The 22,286-nt window shown below is 44.2% G+C and overlaps 1 protein-coding gene across 1 annotated transcript in view; it reads left to right on the top strand.

The window, feature by feature from the left end:
- LOC120996610 (ecto-ADP-ribosyltransferase 5-like) overlaps positions 1-22,286 on the top strand; it is an 84,068-nt gene that overhangs the window by 41,783 nt on the left and 19,999 nt on the right. Inside the window, exons 2-4 of the mRNA XM_040426649.1 lie at positions 15,960-16,018; positions 18,350-19,049; positions 19,623-19,655. Of these exons, the coding sequence (XP_040282583.1) occupies positions 15,960-16,018; positions 18,350-19,049; positions 19,623-19,655 (792 nt within the window). The remainder of the gene's footprint in view (positions 1-15,959; positions 16,019-18,349; positions 19,050-19,622; positions 19,656-22,286) is intronic.

A 22,286-nucleotide genomic window follows, 5' to 3' on the forward strand; every position in this document is an offset into this window, starting at 1 on the left:
TGTACAATTAGATCCTCAGGGCAGATATGTGATTTTACATGCCAGTTGCAATATTTAATTGTGTGACTTTATATCCCGCCGCCGTTCCGCAGAGAAGTCCTGGACCTGATTATAGCTAAGATAGCAATGTTTCCAGTGATGCCCTGCATTATTATGGGTGAGTGCAATGCCACTTTAGATCCAATACGAGACAGATTGAATCCCCAGGCCTCTCACAACAATGCGCTTTCATGTTGGGCTGATACTTATAGTCTGATAGAGACGCGGCGTTATTTACATCCCACAGATACACAATTCTCGTGCTACTCGGCTTCCACTGGCTCATTATCCCGTATAGACTTGGCCTTTGTCAGTAAAGATCTGTCTCCCTATATCAGATCTAGTGATTATCTGCCGAGAGGCGTTTCGGTTCATGCCCCCCTCCTTCTGATTTTGTCCCAACCGTTGGCTTCAGCCGATAAACAATGGTGGTTGAATCCCATGTGTCTAGAAGTCTTACCGGTGGTGAGTGAGTGTCTAGATGTTATGTGAAACTACTGGATGGAGAATGAAGGGTCTATAAATCCCCTAGTGGAATGGGACGCTTTTAAATCAGTGATTTCTGCAATAGCAACTCATAGAAAAGAATTGAATATCAAGCGAACAAAATTGGAGAGGGAACTGGTAGATAGCGGCGAGAGGATGTACATACTAGATCCTTGCAGTGAGAACCAGAATATGTGGCTAGATTAACAACGTAGGTTTAATATGCATTTAACTGAGTACACTCAAAAGAAACTCTTGAATCAGAGACAAACCATTTTTTCAGATGGCGATAAGTGTGGTAGAGCTTTGGCATATCTGGCTCGATCTGAGACCCAGCAAACGATAGTGGCGGGAGTCCTGAAAGACCAGGGAGTGTTGTTGAGGGAGCCTAAAAATGTTTGCCGTCAGTTTGCCTCCTATTATACTAAACCTGTATGCCCCCAAAACCACGAACCCCCCGGGAGAGATTGCCAAATTTCTGGCAGGTATTAACATCCCCTCACTTGATAGGGAGGACAGAGAGGCCCTAGCGGCGGACATATCAGATTCAGAGATTGAAATTGCCATCAACTCTTTAGCAACTAAAAAGACCCCGGGTCCTGATGGATTCCCAGCTGAATGGTATAAGCAGTTTTCAAAAGACCTTGTTACTAGAATGGGGAAGCTACTGAGATATGTGCTGGAACAAGATTCACTGCCTCCTTCCTCTTCGGAGGCAACAATAGTAGTAATACATAAGCAAGGGAAGCCGTCTGACCAGTGTAGCTCTTATCGGCCTATCTCACTTCTGAATCTTGACGTCAAAATCTTTGTGAAGATACTGGCATTGAGATTGAGGGAGGTAATTCTTTCCTTAGTAAGGGTAGACCAGTTGGGTTTCATGCCTGGGAAGACTACCGATTATTAATCTCAGACGTTTGTTCACTAATCTTCAGGTTGCCTCCTTGGATAATGAAAAAGCTTTCGATTCAGTAGAGTGGGCAGTGCTAGATCGTATGGTGTTCCCTGCGAAATTTCTGCGCTGGCTACAGATGCTTTATAGATCCTCTTCAGCAAGAGTCAGAGTGAATAGGTATGCATCAGATCCCTTCTCCTTAGGTAGGCACAAGACAAGGCTGCCCTCTCTCCCTTGTTATTCGCATTAATAATGGAGCCTCTGTCGATACTCATTTCCTCTGACTCAAATATAGAAGGCTGGGAAATAGCAGGAATAAAAGAAAAACTTTCGTTATATGCTGATGACATGTTGGTATACCTAGCTGATCCAGGGAAGTCCTTAGATACCCTTTTAAAGGTTGTGGACCATTTGGGTAGCTTCTCGGGTCTACGCGTGAACTGGGCCAAGTCAAGTCTCTGCCCAATTGATGGATTTAATCCTACTCACATCTCATTGAATACTAGGCTTCAGATTGTAGAGAAATTTACATATTTGGGGATTGTTATTCACAAAGAGGTGGCGAATTTTTATGACCTAAATGTTGTTTCTACAGTACATTATATTACTAAAAAATTAGAAGCTTGGGAGAACCTACCTCTGCACCTCATTGGGCGTATCAACATTATAAAAATGATTCTTCTCCCAAAGTTGCTATACCTATATTGGGCTGCCCCGATACTTCTCCCCAGGAAACATTTCACTACAGTGGATAAAATTATCACTCCCTTTCTATGGAACAAATCCTCTCCCAGAATAGCGAGACGCACCCTTCAGGCAACCTACCTACAGGGAGGCCTTGCTTTACCCAATATGTACAGTACAGACCAAAAGTTTGGACACACCTTCTCATTCAAAGAGTTTTCTTTATTTTCATGACTATGAAGGCATCAAAACTATGAATTAACACATGTGGAATTATATACATAACAAACAAGGGTGAAACAACTGAAAATATGTCATATTCTAGGTTCTTCAAAGTAGCCACCTTTTGCTTTGATTACTGCTTTGCCAAGGTGACTACCTCTTGAAGCTCATCAAGAGAATGCCAAGAGTGTGCAAAGCAGTAATCAAAGCAAAAGGTGGCTACTTTGAAGAACCTAGAATATGACATATTTTCAGTTGTTTCACACTTGTTTGTTATGTATATAATTCCACATGTGTTAATTCATAGTTTTGATGCCTTCATAGTCATGAAAATAAAGAAAACTCTTTGAATGAGAAGGTGTGTCCAAACTTTTGGTCTGTACTGTACATGTACTATGTAGCTGTGCAGCTGAGTTACGTGGCGTGGTGGGTGCGGCTGACTCGGGGAATCCGGCGGTAGTGCTGGAGGCAGCATTGATGGGGTCTTATGAAGCACTTACGAATTTGGCATTCAGGAGAGGGGCTGGCACTGCAGAACACTATACCCAATCTATGGCTGCGTCAGTGAAGATTTGGGTTAAATGGAGTCTAGAGAATATTGCTACTTGGTCACCATATTTGCCTTTGTGGAAAAATAGAGGCTTACCAGAATTGTTCTCATTAATAGAATTTAAATTTTGGCACCAAAAAGGGGTGCGCTATCTTACCCAACTATATGATAGGGGTTTTTTCAGGTCTTTTAGCAGTCTGAAGCAAGAATTTAACCTGCCCCAACATAGTCTGTTCAGATACTTTCAGCTTAGGCATGCCTGTCATGCGCAGTTTGGTAGAGAACCTCTAAAGCTGGAGTGTGGCCCGGTGGAAGCGGTGGTCAGGAGGGTTCCTTTGGTCAAACCGGTGTCGGCTCTCTATGCATCGCTGATGACGCTACAGGATTCCCCCCTCGATAACTCATTTGTCAAGTGGAGAAAGGATGCAGAAAATCTAGAAGATACACATATTAAGGAAATTGACCCCCATCAGTGTCAGCCACAGATCCCCCATCAGTGTCATCCACAGATCCCCCATCAGTGTCATCCACAGATCCCCCATCAGTGTCATCCACAGATCCCCCATCAGTGTCATCCACAGATCCCCCATCAGTGTCATCCACAGATCCCCCATCAGTGTCATCCACAGATCCCCCATCAGTGTCATCCACAGATCCCCCATCAGTGTCATCCACAGATCCCCCATCAGTGTCATCCACAGATCCCCCATGAGTGTCATCCACAGATCCCCCATCAGTGTCATCCACAGATCCCCCATCAGTGTCATCCACAGATCCCCCATCAGTGTCATCCACAGATCCCCCATCAGTGTCATCCACAGATCCCCCATCAGTGTCATCCACAGATCCCCCATCAGTGTCATCCACAGATCCCCCATCAGTGTCATCCACAGATCCCCCATCAGTGTCATCCACAGATCCCCCATCAGTGTCATCCACAGATCCCCCATCAGTGTCATCCACAGATCCCCCATCAGTGTCATCCACAGATCCCCCATAAATGTCATCCACAGATCCCCCATAAATGTCATCCACAGATCCCCCATAAGTGTCATCCACAGATCCCCCATAAGTGTCATCCACAGATCCCCCATAAGTGTCATCCACAGATCCCCATCAGTGTCATCCACAGATCCCCCATCAGTGTCATCCACAGATCCCCATCAGTGTCATCCACAGATCCCCCATAAGTGTCATCCACAGATCCCCATCAGTGTCATCCACAGATCCCCCATCAGTGTCATCCACAGATCCCCCATAAGTGTCCATTTAGAAGCACTAGATACATCTAGCGCATCGAAGCCCTAAGGGTAAGACTGCGACAAGACTATACCTCATCATCATCATCATCTACCACACTAAATACATTGGTTAAGGACCTTTTAAAGAGCTGCAATCATGTGACTGGTCACATGATCGGGTTCCGATCATGTGACCTAGTGATGTCATCTGCCGGCGGCTATTTCAAAGCGCCGGACGCAGCCTACCGACGCTCTGTACCACTGCAGACGCCGGGAGGCTATCGGGCGCCGCATACACATGGACAGACTGCCCTACAGGTAACCTAGCTCTTACACAATAACCCAGCGCTATTGCTACATTTTTTGTGTTTGTTCATTATTTTGTTCTATGTTGGAGGGCTCCTTTGTATATTTTATATTTTAGATAATATTAAATGCTACGTTTTAAGGGTGGCAGCCTGTGAGTTTGAGGACTATCAACACCTACAGACGGGTTATAGTCTGAACTGTGATACTACATCTATGTGACAAGAGGAAGTTCCCCCCTCCCCCTTCCAGATAGGGGAAGCTGCTACTTTCTGTCTCTTTGCAGCTGCTTGCTTGAGCTGAACGGAAACAGTCTTGTGATACATGATAAAGCAAAGAGCCAGATTCTTGTTCTAGGCGTTGGCTGGGTGCCTGACCGCCATTTTAACTACAGTATAGTTCTCAACAAGGTTCGGGTCCAGGGTCCAAAAATCCTAAAGTTCGGTACGAACCCGAACTTTACAGTTCGGGTTCGCTCAACCCTACTCCTAACCTGAAAAATGTCGTCGCCAAATTTAAAATACATATAATTACGGTATAATAAAAAAAACAACAACACATGTCTTACCTAGGGTTGTCACGATACCAAAATTTTGACTCGATTTCGATACCATAAAAAAGTATTGCGAAAATAAAACGCCCAAAAAGCCGTGTGCATTCCACATTTTATGGAACGTCTAGACCATAATAGAACAGTCTGATCCTAATTTTTGTCGGGACAAGGTGACAAAAAAATGGCAAATTGCACGTTTTTTTTGTTTTTTTTGTTTTTTTTGTTACGGCGTTCCCCACATAGGAGATATTTTTTAATATTTTAATGTATTTATTGTTTATATATTTTATATGTAAAATTGGGAAAGGGGGTGATTTATAATTAATATATATATATATATATATATATTTTGTTTTTTACTTTTTATTTAATAACCATTTCCCCCCTTAGGGGCTGGAACCTGGGATCTTTTAATCCCTTGTCCTATTCACCCTCAGCTCTATTAGGGTGAATAGGACCTCACACTCTCCCTGCTGCCCTGGGCATAGTGCACACAGCAGCAGGGAGCTGACCATGGCAGCCAGGGCTTCAGCAGCGTCCTGGCTGCCATGGTAACCGATCGGAACCCCAGCAGTGTAATCCTGGGGCTCCGATCGGAAGCTGCCACTGCACCACTAATGAGAAGGGGAGGAGGGGACCCTGTAGACATTGCCACCAATGATTATAATACTGGGGGGGGGGCGCACTACGCCACCAATGAATATAGTTTATGCCTGAATACAAACGCAGGCTGCGGGTTCCGGCCATATCCCATAGCCAGCCTCTATGACTGCGCGCTGCGATCCGCAGCAAATAACCAATCAGGTGCCGCACCTGACGGGTAAATAGCGGCGGATCGCAGCGCGCAGTCATAGAGGCCGGGTGCCGGGTATGGGATATGGCCGGCACCCACAGCGCGTCCCATGTCAGTAACTCGTGTGTGAAAGCGGCAGTGCGGCTGAGGGTCTAGGCGCAAATGGCGACAAGACTACAAAGTCTTGTCGCCATTTTTCAATTCTAAGTCGCATTGGCGACCATTTTGGTTGCCATCTGGAGCCCTGCACAGTATACAGTATAGCACCCTATAGTATACAGCACCTCACAGTATAGCACCCTATAGTATACAGCACCCCACAGTATGCAGTATAGCACCCCATAGTATACAGCACCACACAGTATACAGTATAGCACCCTATAATATACAGCACCCCACAGTATGCAGTATAGCACCCCATAGTATACAGTATATCAACCTATAGTATACAGCACCCCACAGTATGCAGTATAGAACGCTATAGTGTACAGCACCCCACAATATGCAGCATAGCACCCTATAGTATACAGTTCCCCACAGTATGCAGTATAGCACCCTATAGTATACAGAACCCCAGAGTATACAGTATAGAACCCCATAGTATACAGCACCCCACAGTATACAGTATATCACCCTATAGTATACAGCACCCCACAGTATGCAGTATAGCACTCTATAGAATACAGCACCTCACAGTATACAGCATAGCACCCTATAGTATACAGCACCCCACAGTATACAGTATAGCACCCTATAGTATACAGCACCCACAGTATACAGTATAGCACCCTATAGTATACAGCACCCCACAGTATATAGTATAGCACCCTATAGTATACAGCACCCCACGCTATACAGTATAGAACCCTATATTATACAGCACCCCACAGTATACAGCATAGCACCCTATAGTATACAGCACCCCACACCATACAGTATAGAACCCTATAGTATACAGCACCCCACAGTATACAGCATAGCACTCTATATTATACAACACCCCACAGTATGCAGGATAGCACCCTATATTATACAGCACCCCACAGTATACAGTATAGCACCCTATAGTATACAGCACCCTATAGTATACAGGACCCCATAGTATACAGTATAGCAGCCTATAGTATACAGGACCCCACACTATACAGTATAGCACCCTATAGTATACAGCACCCCACAGTATACAGTATAGCACCCTATAGTATAGCACCCTATAGTATACAGCACCCCACAATATACAGTATAGCACCCTATAGTATACAGCACCCCACACTATACAGTATAGCACCCTATAGTATACAGCACCCCACAGTATACAGTATAGCACCCTATATTATACAGCACCCCACAGTATACAGTATAGCACCCTATAGTATACAGCACCCTATAGTATACAGGACCCCACAGTATACAGTATAGCACCCTATAGTATACAGCACCCTATAGTATACAGCACCCCACAGTATACAGTATAGCACCCTATAGTATACAGCACCCCACAATATACAGTATAGCACCCTATAGTATACAGCACCCCACAGTATACAGTATAGCACCCTATAGTATACAGCACCCCACAGTATACAGTATAGCACCCTATAGTATACAGCACCCCACAATATACAGTATAGCACCCTATAGTATACAGCACCCCACAGTATACAGTATAGCTCCCTATAGTATACAGCACCCCACAGTATACAGTATAGCACCCTATAGTATAGCACCCTATAGTATACAGCACCCCACAATATACAGTATAGCACCCTATAGTATACAGCACCCCACAGTATACAGTATAGCACCCTATAGTATACAGCACCCCACAGTATACAGTATAGCACCCTATAGTATACAGCACCCCACAGTATACAGTATAGGACCCTATAGTATACAGCACCCCACAATATACAGTATAGCACCCTATAGTATACAGCACCCCACAATATACAGTATAGCTCCCTATAGTATACAGCACCCCACAATATACAGTATAGCTCCCTATAGTATACAGCACCCCACAGTATGCAGTATAGCACCCTATAGTATACAGCACCCCACAATATACAGTATAGCTCCCTATAGTATACAGCACCCCACAATATACAGTATAGCTCCCTATAGTATACAGCACCTCACAGTATGCAGTATAGCACCCTATAGTATACAGCACCCCACAGTATGCAGTATAGCACCCTATAGTATACAGAACCCCAGAGTATACAGTATAGAACCCCATAGTATACAGCACCCCACAGTATACAGTATATCACCCTATAGTATACAGCACCCCACAGTATGCAGTATAGCACCCTATAGAATACAGCACCTCACAGTATACAATATATCACCCTTTAGTATACAGCACCCCACAATATACAGTATAGCTCCCTATAGTATACAGCACCCCACAGTATGCAGTATAGCACCCTATAGTATACAGCACCCCACAATATACAGTATAACTCCCTATAGTATACAGCACCCCACAATATACAGTATAGCTCCCTATAGTATACAGCACCTCACAGTATGCAGTATAGCACCCTATAGTATACAGCACCCCACAGTACACAGTATAGCACCCTATAGTATACAGAACCCCAGAGTATACAGTATAGAACCCCATAGTATACAGCACCCCACAGTATACAGTATATCACCCTATAGTATACAGCACCCCACAGTATGCAGTATAGCACCCTATAGAATACAGCACCTCACAGTATACAATATATCACCCTTTAGTATACAACACCCCACAGTATACAGTATAGCACCCTATAGTATACAGCACCCACAGTATACAGTATAGCACCCTATAGTATACAGCACCCCACAGTATATAGTATAGCACCCTATAGTATACAGCACCCCACAGTATACAGTATAGCTCCCTATAGTATACAGCACCCCACAGTATACAGTATTGCACCCTATAGTATACAGCACCCCACAGTATACAGTATAGCACCCTATAGTATACAGCACCCCACAGTATACAGTATAGCACCCTATAGTATACAGCACCCCACAGTATACAGTATAGCTCCCTATAGTATACAGCACCCCACAGTATACAGTATTGCACCCTATAGTATACAGCACCCCACAATATACAGTATAGCACCCTATAGTATACAGCACCCACCAGTATACAGTATAGCACCCTATAGTATACAGCACCCCACAGTATACAGTATAGCACCCTATAGTATACAGCACCCCACAGTATACAGTATAGCACCCTATAGTATACAGCACCCCACAGTATACAGTATAGCTCCCTATAGTATACAGCACCCCACAGTATACAGTATTGCACCCTATAGTATACAGCACCCCACAATATACAGTATAGCTCCCTATAGTATACAGCACCCCACAATATACAGTATAGCACCCTATAGTATACAGCACCCCACAGTACACAGTATAGCACCCTATAGTATACAGCACCCCACAATATACAGTATAGCTCCCTATAGTATACAGCACCTCACAGTATACAGTATAGCACCCTATAGTATACAGCACCCCACAGTATACAGTATAGCACCCTATAGTATACAGTGTGAAGGAAAGCCCGTTATTATGCCCTCCATCATGAACACTGACTCTTGCTCACAGTTTTACCACAGCCAACTACGGATGTGACACATGGGGAGGGGGTTGGCTTATGTTTTCACTCCATTATCTCCCAGGATACTGGGGGAGGAGTTATGTGCACTGTATAAACTTGATGTTTGTGTGTCAATAAAGTTCAGTTCATGGTTTAGGCTACTTTCACACCTGCGTTCAGGTGTCCGCTCGTGAGCTCCGTTTGAAGGCTCTCACGAGCGGCCCCGAACGCAGCCGTCCGGCCCCAATGCATTTTGAGTGGACGCGGATCCGCTCAGAATGCATCCGCCTGCCAGCGCTCAGCCTCCGCTCCGCTCAGTGAGCGGACACCTGAACGTTGCTTGCAGCGTTCGGGTGTCCGCCTGGCCGTGCGGAGGCGAGCGGATCCGTCCAGACTTACAATGTAAGTCAATGGGGATGGATCCGTTTGAAGATGACACCATATGGCTCAATTTTCAAACGGATCCGTCCTCCATTGACTTTCAATGTAAAGTCTGGACGGATCCGTCTGAACAACTTTCACATTTAGAATGTTTTCTAAGTTATAATGCAGACGGATCCGCTCTGAACACAAGTGTGAAAGTAGCCTTACCCAGCAATAGGCCTCAGCTGATGTGTGGGATCATTTCATGCCTGAGGGAGTACGCCTGACAGGATTATTTCTGATCCGGGCAGGAATAGGGGGACCCGTGATGGTGGGATTTGACCAGACCGTCACATACAGTACCCCACAGTACACAGTATAGCACCCTATAGTATACAGCACCCAACACTATACAGTATAGCACCCTATAGTATACAGCACCCCACAGTATACAGTATAGCACCCTATAGTATACAGCACCCCACAGTATACAGTATAGCACCCTATAGTATACAGCACCCAACACTATACAGTATAGCACCCTATAGTATACAGCACCCCGCAGTATACAGTATTGCACCCTATAGTATACAGCACCCCACAGTATGCAGTATAGCACCCTATAGTATACAGCACCGCACAGTATACAGTATAGCACCCTATAGTATATAGCACCCCACAGTATACAGTATAGCACCCTATAGTATACAGCACCCCACAATATACAGTATAGCACCCTATAGTATACAGCACCCCACAGTATACAGTATAGCACCCTATAGTATACAGCACCCCACAGTATACAGTATAGCACCCTATAGTATACAGCACCCCACAGTATACAGTATAGGACCCTATAGTATACAGCACCCCACAATATACAGTATAGCACCCTATAGTATACAGCACCCCACAATATACAGTATAGCTCCCTATAGTATACAGCACCCCACAATATACAGTATAGCTCCCTATAGTATACAGCACCCCACAGTATGCAGTATAGCACCCTATAGTATACAGCACCCCACAATATACAGTATAGCTCCCTATAGTATACAGCACCCCACAATATACAGTATAGCTCCCTATAGTATACAGCACCTCACAGTATGCAGTATAGCACCCTATAGTATACAGCACCCCACAGTATGCAGTATAGCACCCTATAGTATACAGAACCCCAGAGTATACAGTATAGAACCCCATAGTATACAGCACCCCACAGTATACAGTATATCACCCTATAGTATACAGCACCCCACAGTATGCAGTATAGCACCCTATAGAATACAGCACCTCACAGTATACAATATATCACCCTTTAGTATACAGCACCCCACAATATACAGTATAGCTCCCTATAGTATACAGCACCCCACAGTATGCAGTATAGCACCCTATAGTATACAGCACCCCACAATATACAGTATAACTCCCTATAGTATACAGCACCCCACAATATACAGTATAGCTCCCTATAGTATACAGCACCTCACAGTATGCAGTATAGCACCCTATAGTATACAGCACCCCACAGTACACAGTATAGCACCCTATAGTATACAGAACCCCAGAGTATACAGTATAGAACCCCATAGTATACAGCACCCCACAGTATACAGTATATCACCCTATAGTATACGGCACCCCACAGTATGCAGTATAGCACCCTATAGAATACAGCACCTCACAGTATACAATATATCACCCTTTAGTATACAACACCCCACAGTATACAGTATAGCACCCTATAGTATACAGCACCCACAGTATACAGTATAGCACCCTATAGTATACAGCACCCCACAGTATATAGTATAGCACCCTATAGTATACAGCACCCCACAGTATACAGTATAGCTCCCTATAGTATACAGCACCCCACAGTATACAGTATTGCACCCTATAGTATACAGCACCCCACAGTATACAGTATAGCACCCTATAGTATACAGCACCCCACAGTATACAGTATAGCACCCTATAGTATACAGCACCCCACAGTATACAGTATAGCTCCCTATAGTATACAGCACCCCACAGTATACAGTATTGCACCCTATAGTATACAGCACCCCACAATATACAGTATAGCACCCTATAGTATACAGCACCCACCAGTATACAGTATAGCACCCTATAGTATACAGCACCCCACAGTATACAGTATAGCACCCTATAGTATACAGCACCCCACAGTATACAGTATAGCACCCTATAGTATACAGCACCCCACAGTATACAGTATAGCTCCCTATAGTATACAGCACCCCACAGTATACAGTATTGCACCCTATAGTATACAGCACCCCACAATATACAGTATAGCTCCCTATAGTATACAGCACCCCACAATATACAGTATAGCACCCTATAGTATACAGCACCCCACAGTACACAGTATAGCACCCTATAGTATACAGCACCCCACAATATACAGTATAGCTCCCTATAGTATACAGCACCTCACAGTATACAGTATAGCACCCTATAGTATACAGCACCCCACAGTATACAGTATAGCACCCTATAGTATACAGCACCCCACAGTATGCAGTATAGCACCCTATAGTATACAGCACCCCACAGTATGCAGTATAGCACCCTATAATATACAGCACCCCACAGTATGCAGTATAGCACCCTATAGTATACAGCACCCCACAGTATACAGTATAGCACCCTATAGTATACAGCACCCCACAGTATACAGTATAGCACCCTATAGTATACAGTGTGAAGGAAAGCCCGTTATTATGCCCTCCATCATGAACACTGACTCTTGCTCACAGTTTTACCACAGCCAACTACGGATGTGACACATGGGGAGGGGGTTGGCTTATGTTTTCACTCCATTATCTCCCAGGATACTGGGGGAGGAGTTATGTGCACTGTATAAACTTGATGTTTGTGTGTCAATAAAGTTCAGTTCATGGTTTAGGCTACTTTCACACCTGCGTTCAGGTGTCCGCTCGTGAGCTCCGTTTGAAGGCTCTCACGAGCGGCCCCGAACGCAGCCGTCCGGCCCCAATGCATTTTGAGTGGACGCGGATCCGCTCAGAATGCATCCGCCTGCCAGCGCTCAGCCTCCGCTCCGCTCAGTGAGCGGACACCTGAACGTTGCTTGCAGCGTTCGGGTGTCCGCCTGGCCGTGCGGAGGCGAGCGGATCCGTCCAGACTTACAATGTAAGTCAATGGGGATGGATCCGTTTGAAGATGACACCATATGGCTCAATTTTCAAACGGATCCGTCCTCCATTGACTTTCAATGTAAAGTCTGGACGGATCCGTCTGAACAACTTTCACATTTAGAATGTTTTCTAAGTTATAATGCAGACGGATCCGCTCTGAACACAAGTGTGAAAGTAGCCTTACCCAGCAATAGGCCTCAGCTGATGTGTGGGATCATTTCATGCCTGAGGGAGTACGCCTGACAGGATTATTTCTGATCCGGGCAGGAATAGGGGGACCCGTGATGGTGGGATTTGACCAGACCGTCACATACAGTACCCCACAGTACACAGTATAGCACCCTATAGTATACAGCACCCAACACTATACAGTATAGCACCCTATAGTATACAGCACCCCACAGTATACAGTATAGCACCCTATAGTATACAGCACCCCACAGTATACAGTATAGCACCCTATAGTATACAGCACCCAACACTATACAGTATAGCACCCTATAGTATACAGCACCCCGCAGTATACAGTATTGCACCCTATAGTATACAGCACCCCACAGTATGCAGTATAGCACCCTATAGTATACAGCACCGCACAGTATACAGTATAGCACCCTATAGTATATAGCACCCCACAGTATACAGTATAGCACCCTATAGTATATAGCACCCCACAGTATGCAGTATAGCACCCTATAGTATACAGCACCCCACAGTATGCAGTATAGCACCCTATAGTATACAGCACCACACAGTATACAGTATAGCACCCTATAGTATACAGCACCCCACAGTATACAGTATAGCACCCTATAGTATACAGAACCACACAGTATGCAGTATAGCACCCTATAGTATACAGCACCCCACAGTATGCAGTATAGCACCCTATAGTATACAGCACCTCACAGTATGCAGTATAGCACCCTATAGTATACAGCACCCAACACTATACAGTATAGCACCCTATAGTATACAGCACCCCACAGTATGCAGTATAGCACCCTATAGTGTACAGCACCCAACACTATACAGTATAGCACCCTATAGTATACAGCACCTCACAGTATGCAGTATAGCCCTATAGTATACAGCACCCAACACTATATAGTATATCACCCTATAGTATACAGCACCCTATAGTATACAGCACCCCACATTATACAGTATAGCACCCTATAGTATACAGCACCCCACAGTATACAGTATAGCACCCTATAGTATACAGCACCCCACAGTATACAGTATAGCACCCTATAGTATACAGCACCCCACATTATACAGTATAGCACCCTATAGTATACAGCACCCCACAGTATACAGTATAGCACCCTATAGTATACAGCACCCCACATTATACAGTATAGCACCCTATAGTATACAGCACCCAACACTATACAGTATAGCACCCTATAGTATACAGCACCTCACAGTATACAGTATAGCACCCTATAGTATACAGCACCCCACAGTATACAGTATAGCACCCTATAGTATACAGCACCTCACAGTATACAGTATAGCACCCTATAGTATACAGCACCCCACAGTATACAGTATAGCACCCTATAGTATACAGCACCTCACAGTATACAGTATAGCACCCTATAGTATACAGCACCCAACACTATACAGTATAGCACCCTATAGTATACAGCACCTCACAGTATACAGTATAGCACCCTATAGTATACAGCACCCCACAGTATACAGTATAGCACCCTATAGTATACAGCACCTCACAGTATACAGTATAGCACCCTATAGTATACAGCACCCCACAGTATACAGTATAGCACCCTATAGTATACAGCACCTCACAGTATACAGTATAGCACCCTATAGTATAGGAAGGGCTATGTAGAGTACAGTACAGTCTCTGTGTTGGGGTACTTTCACACTAGCGTTGTTAGAACCTGGCAGGCAGTTCTGTTGCTGGAACTGCCTGCCGGATCCGGAAATCCGTGTGCAAACAGATATCTTTTTTTTCTGCATCCGAATACAGATCCGTTAGACTTATTCATTGAAATACCAGATTCGTCTTTCCAGTATCATCCGAAATAACGGATCTGGTATTTAATTTATTCAAAGCTAGAAATAATGCGCATGCGCGTACTGGAAAAACTGGATCCTGCGATTCAGCAATTTCTGGAAAACTAGGTGTTCAATGGAAATGAATGCCGGATCCGGCAAGTGCGGTAGTGTTCCTGGATTTTGGCCGGAAAAAATACCGCTGCATGCTGCTGTATTTTGTCCGGTCAAATACCGTACAAGGGACGGAACTGAAGACATCCTGATGTATACTGGACGGATTGATTTCCATTCAGAATGCATTGGGACAGAACAGAAGCGTTTTTTTTCCGGTATTTAGACCCTTTACTGGATTTCAATACCGGAAAAGAATAACGCTAGTGTGAAAGTAGCCTTACAACCCAACCTGGTGGAGACTCGTGCAGTGGTTGAGATCCCCGACAAACATTGGATTCAATGGAAAGGTCATCAGGATTGTTGAGCAAATTGAAGTGAAACTAATTAAACCAGAACATTGTGAAAAATCATGGCCCATTACTTCTGCCCACATCCTGATGTCACCCACCTGCTGCCTCTGCTGCCATCTTCTCCTACTGCCACCCACCATCTTGTGCTGCTACTGCCACTGCTGTTGCCCCCCCCCCCCCCCCACTCTGTTCCGGGGCACTATTGTCCCTGTCAGAAGAACAGAAAAATAACAAAAAAATGGATGCTGCCTTTGGAGCAGCCATAAGACCTCTATCACATGGTCCCTATTTTGCATCAGGATTGGCTCATGATTTGGTAACCCTCTATCTATTATCTATCGATCGATCTATTCATCATTTTATCATCTACCTACCTATCTAGAGCTGGGAGATTTCAGCTGTGAAGCTTGCAGACTGCAGCTCCTGAATATAATACAGCCTGTCACTCTCTTCATTATGACTGGTATACGGTACATATCAGATTTATTTAATATATTTGTTCTTGTCTTGCAGAAATGCTTTGTCTCACTGGTGCCATCTTCAGGCTTCTGGCCGCCTTTCAGTGTCTACAGGTACAGGACATGCTGCAATTGTTTAATATACCAATGTGTCTGAGCCAAAAATCTCTCTAAATTTTTTTAGCTAATTGGTGCATCTAGGGATTCAACACTTGTTCAAAAAGGGGTGGGGCTTAATAAAAATGAGGTGGGGTTTAATAGAAAGGGGCTGAACGTTGCAGGAAAGGGGCCAAGCTTAAGATTGTGCCACAATTCTGGTCTAAAAGTCTTTCTCAAAGTAAGACAACCAATAGTTGTGATAGAGTGAGTGAGAAGTGTCCGCCCCTGCACCAGATCTATCCTCCAGCCAGAGCCCCTGTGATCAGTCCGGTACAGGGATAGACAGCCGGACTAATCTTACACCATCTGCAAGGATTCAGAAAATGGAAACCTCAAAACCTGGAAACAGTTATTCCTCAGGAGAAGATTAGTGAACAGGGAAGACCAACTGAAGCAGATATATGTACAGGGAATACTAACTGGAGCAGATCAGGGAAGACCAACTGAAGCAGATCAGGGAAAAGGGAAGACCAACTGAAGCAGATCAGGGAACAGGGAAGACCAACTGAAGCAGATCAGGGTAAAGGGAAGACCAACTGAAGCAGATCAGGGTAAAGGGAAGACCAACTGAAGCAGATCAGGGAATGGGGAAGACTAACTGGAGAAGATATATGTACAAGGAAGACCAACTGGAGCAGATCAGGGAACAGGGAAGACTAACTGGAGCAGATCAGGGAACAGGGAAGACCAACTGGAGCAGATCAGGGTAAAGGGAAGACCAACTGGAGCAGATCAGGGTAAAGGGAAGACCAACTGAAGCAGATCAGGGTAAAGGGAAGACCAACTGAAGCAGATCAGGGAATGGGGAAGACTAACTGGAGAAGATATATGTACAAGGAAGACCAACTGGAGCAGATCAGGGAACAGGGAAGACGAACTGGAGCAGATCAGGGAACAGGGAAGACCAACTGGAGCAGATCAGGGTAAAGGGAAGACCAACTGAAGCAGATCAGGGAATGGGGAAGACTAACTGGAGAAGATATATGTACAAGGAAGACCAACTGGAGCAGAACAAGGAATAGGGAAGACAAACTGAAGCAGGTATGTGTACAAGGAAGACCAACTGGAGCAGAACAGGGAAGACCAACTGGAGCAGATCAGGGAACGGAAGACCAACTGGAGCAGATCAGGGAACAGGGAAGACCAACTGGAGCAGATCAGAGAACAGGGAAGACCCACTAAAGCAAAACAGGGAAGACCAACTGGAGCAGAACAGGGAAGACCAACTTAAGCAGATAAATGTACAAGGAAGACCAACTAGAGCAGATCAGGGAACAGGGAAGACCAACTGGAGCAGAATAGGGAAGACCAACTGGAGTAGATCAGGGAACAGGGAAGACCAACTGGAGCAGATATATGTACACGGAAGACCAACTGGAGCAGAACAGAGAACAGGGAAGACCAACTAGAGCATATCAGGGAACAGGGAAGACTAACTGGAGCAAGTCAGTGTACAGGGGAGACCAACTGGAGCAGATAAAATAACAGAGAAGACCAACTGGAGCAGATCAGAGAACAGAGAAGACCAACTGGAGCAGATCAGAGAACAAATAATACCAGCTAGAGCAGATCAGAGAACAGGGGAGACCAACTGGAGCAGATTATAGAAAAAGCTGGAGCAGATCAGGAAACAGGGAAGACCAGTTGTAACAGATCAGTGAACCATTAAGACCAACTGGATCATTGGCCTAGTCATACTAAAACAAACAATGCCAATACATGGAGAAGAGGGCCTCAAGTACAGACAGAATATGATGTGACAGCATTTGCAGATTGGTTATTTTTCTTCCTGTCTCTCCTGCTTATTTGTTCAGATCTACTGCAATAAGGAGGCCATGTGTAAATCTGCAAACAGGAGACAAAAATCCTTATGTCCACTATAGCTTCTTGAAGACTAGTGAGGCACACCTACAAAGTTAAAGGGGTTGTCTGGCAAAATGTTTTTATTTTAAGGGCAATGGGTTAAAAAAGAAGAATCATTACTCCCCTCACAATCCCACACCGCTGGTCTTCTGAATCTTACCAGGTTCATTCTGGTCGCTGATTCTTGGTCCCTAGCTAGCCACTATCTAATGCCTTTCCCTTTGTGCCGACCCAGGGCCAGTAAGTGGAGACTAATGAGGACCCGGCAGGAATTGAAATGGCAGCTGCAGAAAATTCATGAGTAATGTTTATTTTTTATTTTTTTTTTACTCATTCTGACCCTTCTATGAATACTGTTATCCCATCAGACGACCACTTCAAGTTCTCTATGTCACCACTGAAGCTTTTTCTCTCTCTCCCCAGGTTTATGGTGAAATTCATAAAATGACATCCAATCCCAATGTATTTGATGACCAGTACATTGGCTGCTATGATAAACTGGAGAAGAACATTATGCCTAAGGTGCTTCATAAGGAGAAGGAAAATAAGCAGTTTAAGGAAGCGTGGGTCAATGCAGCTGAGTGGTGGTACTACATAAAAGATAATCTTGAACTTCCGGAAGGGTTTCAAGATGAGTATGGAGTAGCTCTACTGACTTTCACCAAAAACTATCCAGAGGGAAATCCTATAGGCCAGCAGATGAATGGAAACCTCACCGTGGCAGGAGCCTCACAGAAAGATTACATGGAGAAGTTCCACTTCAAAGCCCTTCACTTCTACCTAACAAGAGCTTTGCAAATGCTAAAACCCAACTGTGAAGAAAGCTACATAACGTATAGAGGAAGTGAACACTTCATCCACATACAACCAGTTTCTAGATTTGACAGTTTCACCTCATCTTCTTTGAATCCTGAGGAAGCACAAATGTTTGGCAGTAAATCTCTCTTTCAGATAACAACTTGCTTTGGTGCCAAACTTGGTAAATTGTCATTTTTTCCATTAGATGAAGAAGTTCTGATTCCTCCAACAGAAAAGTTTGTATTTGTGACAGAACACAATTCATTCTATATGCTGAAAAGTACCGGTCAGATGTGCAGCTACTTCAACTGTGCCTATCTAGAAGGTAAATGTCCCACAATCTATTGAGGGTGATGTCCCACCTAGCCTTGAGTCCCACCTAGCCTTGAGTAATAGCCAGAAAATGTTCCTTTCATTTATCGACCAAATATGTTCAGAGCTTTGGAAGTCCAGAATCCTGGATCTTCAATGATGCCAAGATAAGTTTGACTCCAGTTTCTGGTGGACAGGTGGTGACACAAGTGATGTGGCATGTATGGCCAGGTTGAAGCCTGTGTACTCATGGAACTGAACAGGGTTTCAGCTACAAGACCCCCACAAGGCCTCTTCTATCAGTGGGATGTTCAGAGACATTCCTATGTCCACAATGTCCCTCTTTTCGAAGATCTCTGAAAGGGTCAAGGTACTCAACTAGCTTCGGGGCTTAAGTGCCTCTGGCTGGAGAGGATTTACAAAAGACAGGAACTGCACATTAGTCTGGCAGTCTGGAGGTAACCAACACAAGCCTAAAAGAGACAGTTGTGGTACCAGGGAGAAATAGTTCATCGTAGTGACATAAACTGGTTAAGATAACAGTTATAGTCTTACATTCATTGATTTTTTTTTTCTTCACTTTCAGCTGAGAAGCGAAAAGATCCTATTTGTCGATCAGGTAAGAAGATAACTTATAAGGGATTCTCTGGAGCAATAACATCAATGGCCTGTCCTTAGAATGGTCCATCAATGTTTGACCTGAACATATGAGCGCTACCTGTTAAAGGCCAATATTTATAAAGAATTATGAGGCCACCAGGGTCACAAGGCCTTCAAAGGTTAGAAGTTCCATTTATTGGATTAATATAGATTATAAAGCACACTAGATGACCAGGAATTACAACCTATTCTCAAAGCCGTACAGTCCAGAACCCAGACAAGCTCACTGACTAACCAGGTGATGAAGAACCCCAAATTAAAGGAAACCTAAACCCTGAAAAAAAACTTCTGCTCAAACATCTGCAAACTGCTTCAGGATGTAGTTTTAGGAGATTTCCTGCAGTCAGACGAGTGTCTTCTTCTTCGCTGCCTCTCCATCTTCAGATCTTGACTGGCTGATATCAGTTCATGTGCGTTGGCCTGGCCTCACAGTCACACGGGAAGTTCAGGGAAAAGGGCGTATTTGGCAGCACTATACAGACATTATCATCACTCGCTGTCTGGTACTATGTATCTACTGAAGCTGGTATAATGGGCACTATGGCTAGTACTATGAACACACTACAGCTAATACTGTTAGCACTTTTTCTGGTACTATGTACAGTATATAATACAGCTGGTACTATCGGCACTATGACTGCTACTATGTACAGTATATAATACAGCTGGTACTATTGGCACTATGACTAGTACTATGTACAGTATATAATACAGCTGGTACTATTAGCACTATGACTGGTACTATGTACAGACTACAGCTGGTACTATTGGCACTATGACTGGTACTATGTACAGACTATGACTGGTACTATGTATAGACTACAACTGGTAATGTTAGCACTATGGCTGGTACCAGGAGCGCACTGGGAACTTAAGGTGGCCCTGGAGAAAATACTGAAAGTGGCCCCATTTTGTAGTTGGGTCCAAACTCATGAAAGGCAAGGCCACAAATACCATAATGTGGCACATTTATACCACCCCAAAAGAGCCAAATGCCACAGTCCATCACAAAATACTGCCAGCAGCACAAAATACATCCCCAAAAACTTCCAGTGGCCGGCAATGAGGAGGGCCCAGTTGGCCCTCTGGGCTTCGGCCCACCGGGAAACTTCTCTGTAAGGTCATTGGCCAATACAACCCTGGCTGGTACTATGTACAGACTACAGTTGGCACTATGGCTGGTACTATGTACAGTATAAAATACAGCTGGTACTATTGGCACTATGGCAGGTACTATTTACAGTATATAATACAGCTGTTAATATTAGCACTATGACTGGTACTACATACAGACTACAGCTGGTACTATTGGCACTATGACTGATACTATGTACAGACTACAGCTGGTACTATTGGCACTATGACTGGTACTATGTACAGACTACAGCTGGTACTATTGGCACTATGACTAGTACTATGTACAGACTACAGCTGGTAATGTTAGCACTATGGCTGTTACTATGTACAGACTACAGCTGATACTATTGGCACTATGACTGGTACTAAGTACAGACTACAGCTGGTGCTATTGGCACTATGACTGGTACTATGTACAGACTACAGCTAGTACTATTGGCACTATGACTGGTACTATGTACAGACTACAGCTGTTACTATTGGCACTATGACTGGTACTATGTTGTACAGACTACAGCTGGTACTATTGGCACTATGGCTGTTACTATGTAAAGACTACAGCTGGTACTATTGGCACTATGACTGGTACTATGTACAGACTACAGCTGGTACTATTGGCACTATGACTAGTACTATGTACAGACTACAGCTGGTACTATTGTGCCAATAGTACCTGGTACTATGGTACTGGTACTATGTACAGACTACAGCTGGTACTATTGGCACTATGACTGGTACTATGTACAGACTACAGCTGGTACTATTGGTACTATGTACAGACTACAGCTGGTAATGTTAGCACTATGGCTGTTATTATGTACAGACTACAGCTGGTACTATTGGCACTATGACTGGTACTATGTACAAACTACAGCTAGTACTATTGGCACTATGACTGGTACTATGTACAGACTACAGCTGTTACTATTGTCACTATGACTGGTACTATGTACAGACTACAGCTGGTACTATTGGCACTATGGCTGTTACCATGTACAGACTACAGCTGTTACTATTGTCACTATGACTGGTACTTTGTACAGACTACAGCTGGTACTATTGGCACTATGACTGGTACTATGTACAGACTACAGCTGGTACTATTGGCAATATGACCGGTATTATGTATATAATGCAGCTGGTACTATTCGCACTATGGCTGTTACTATGTACAGACTACAACTGGTACTATTGTCACTATGACTGATACTATGTACAGACTACAGCTGGTACTATTGGCACTATGACCGTTATTATGTATATAATGCATCTGGTACTATTGGCACTATGGCTGCTACTATGTACAGACTACAGCTGGTACTATTGTCACTATAACTGGTACAACATACAGACTACAGCTGGTACTATTGGCACAATGACTGGTACTATGTACAGACTACAGCTGGTTGTCACGCTGGGTAAGATACAAAATACAAAACACACAGAATCCCAC

The sequence above is a fragment of the Bufo bufo genome, chromosome 3 (assembly GCF_905171765.1).
Source record: "Bufo bufo chromosome 3, aBufBuf1.1, whole genome shotgun sequence".
In the NCBI taxonomy this organism is placed as follows: domain Eukaryota; kingdom Metazoa; phylum Chordata; class Amphibia; order Anura; family Bufonidae; genus Bufo; species Bufo bufo.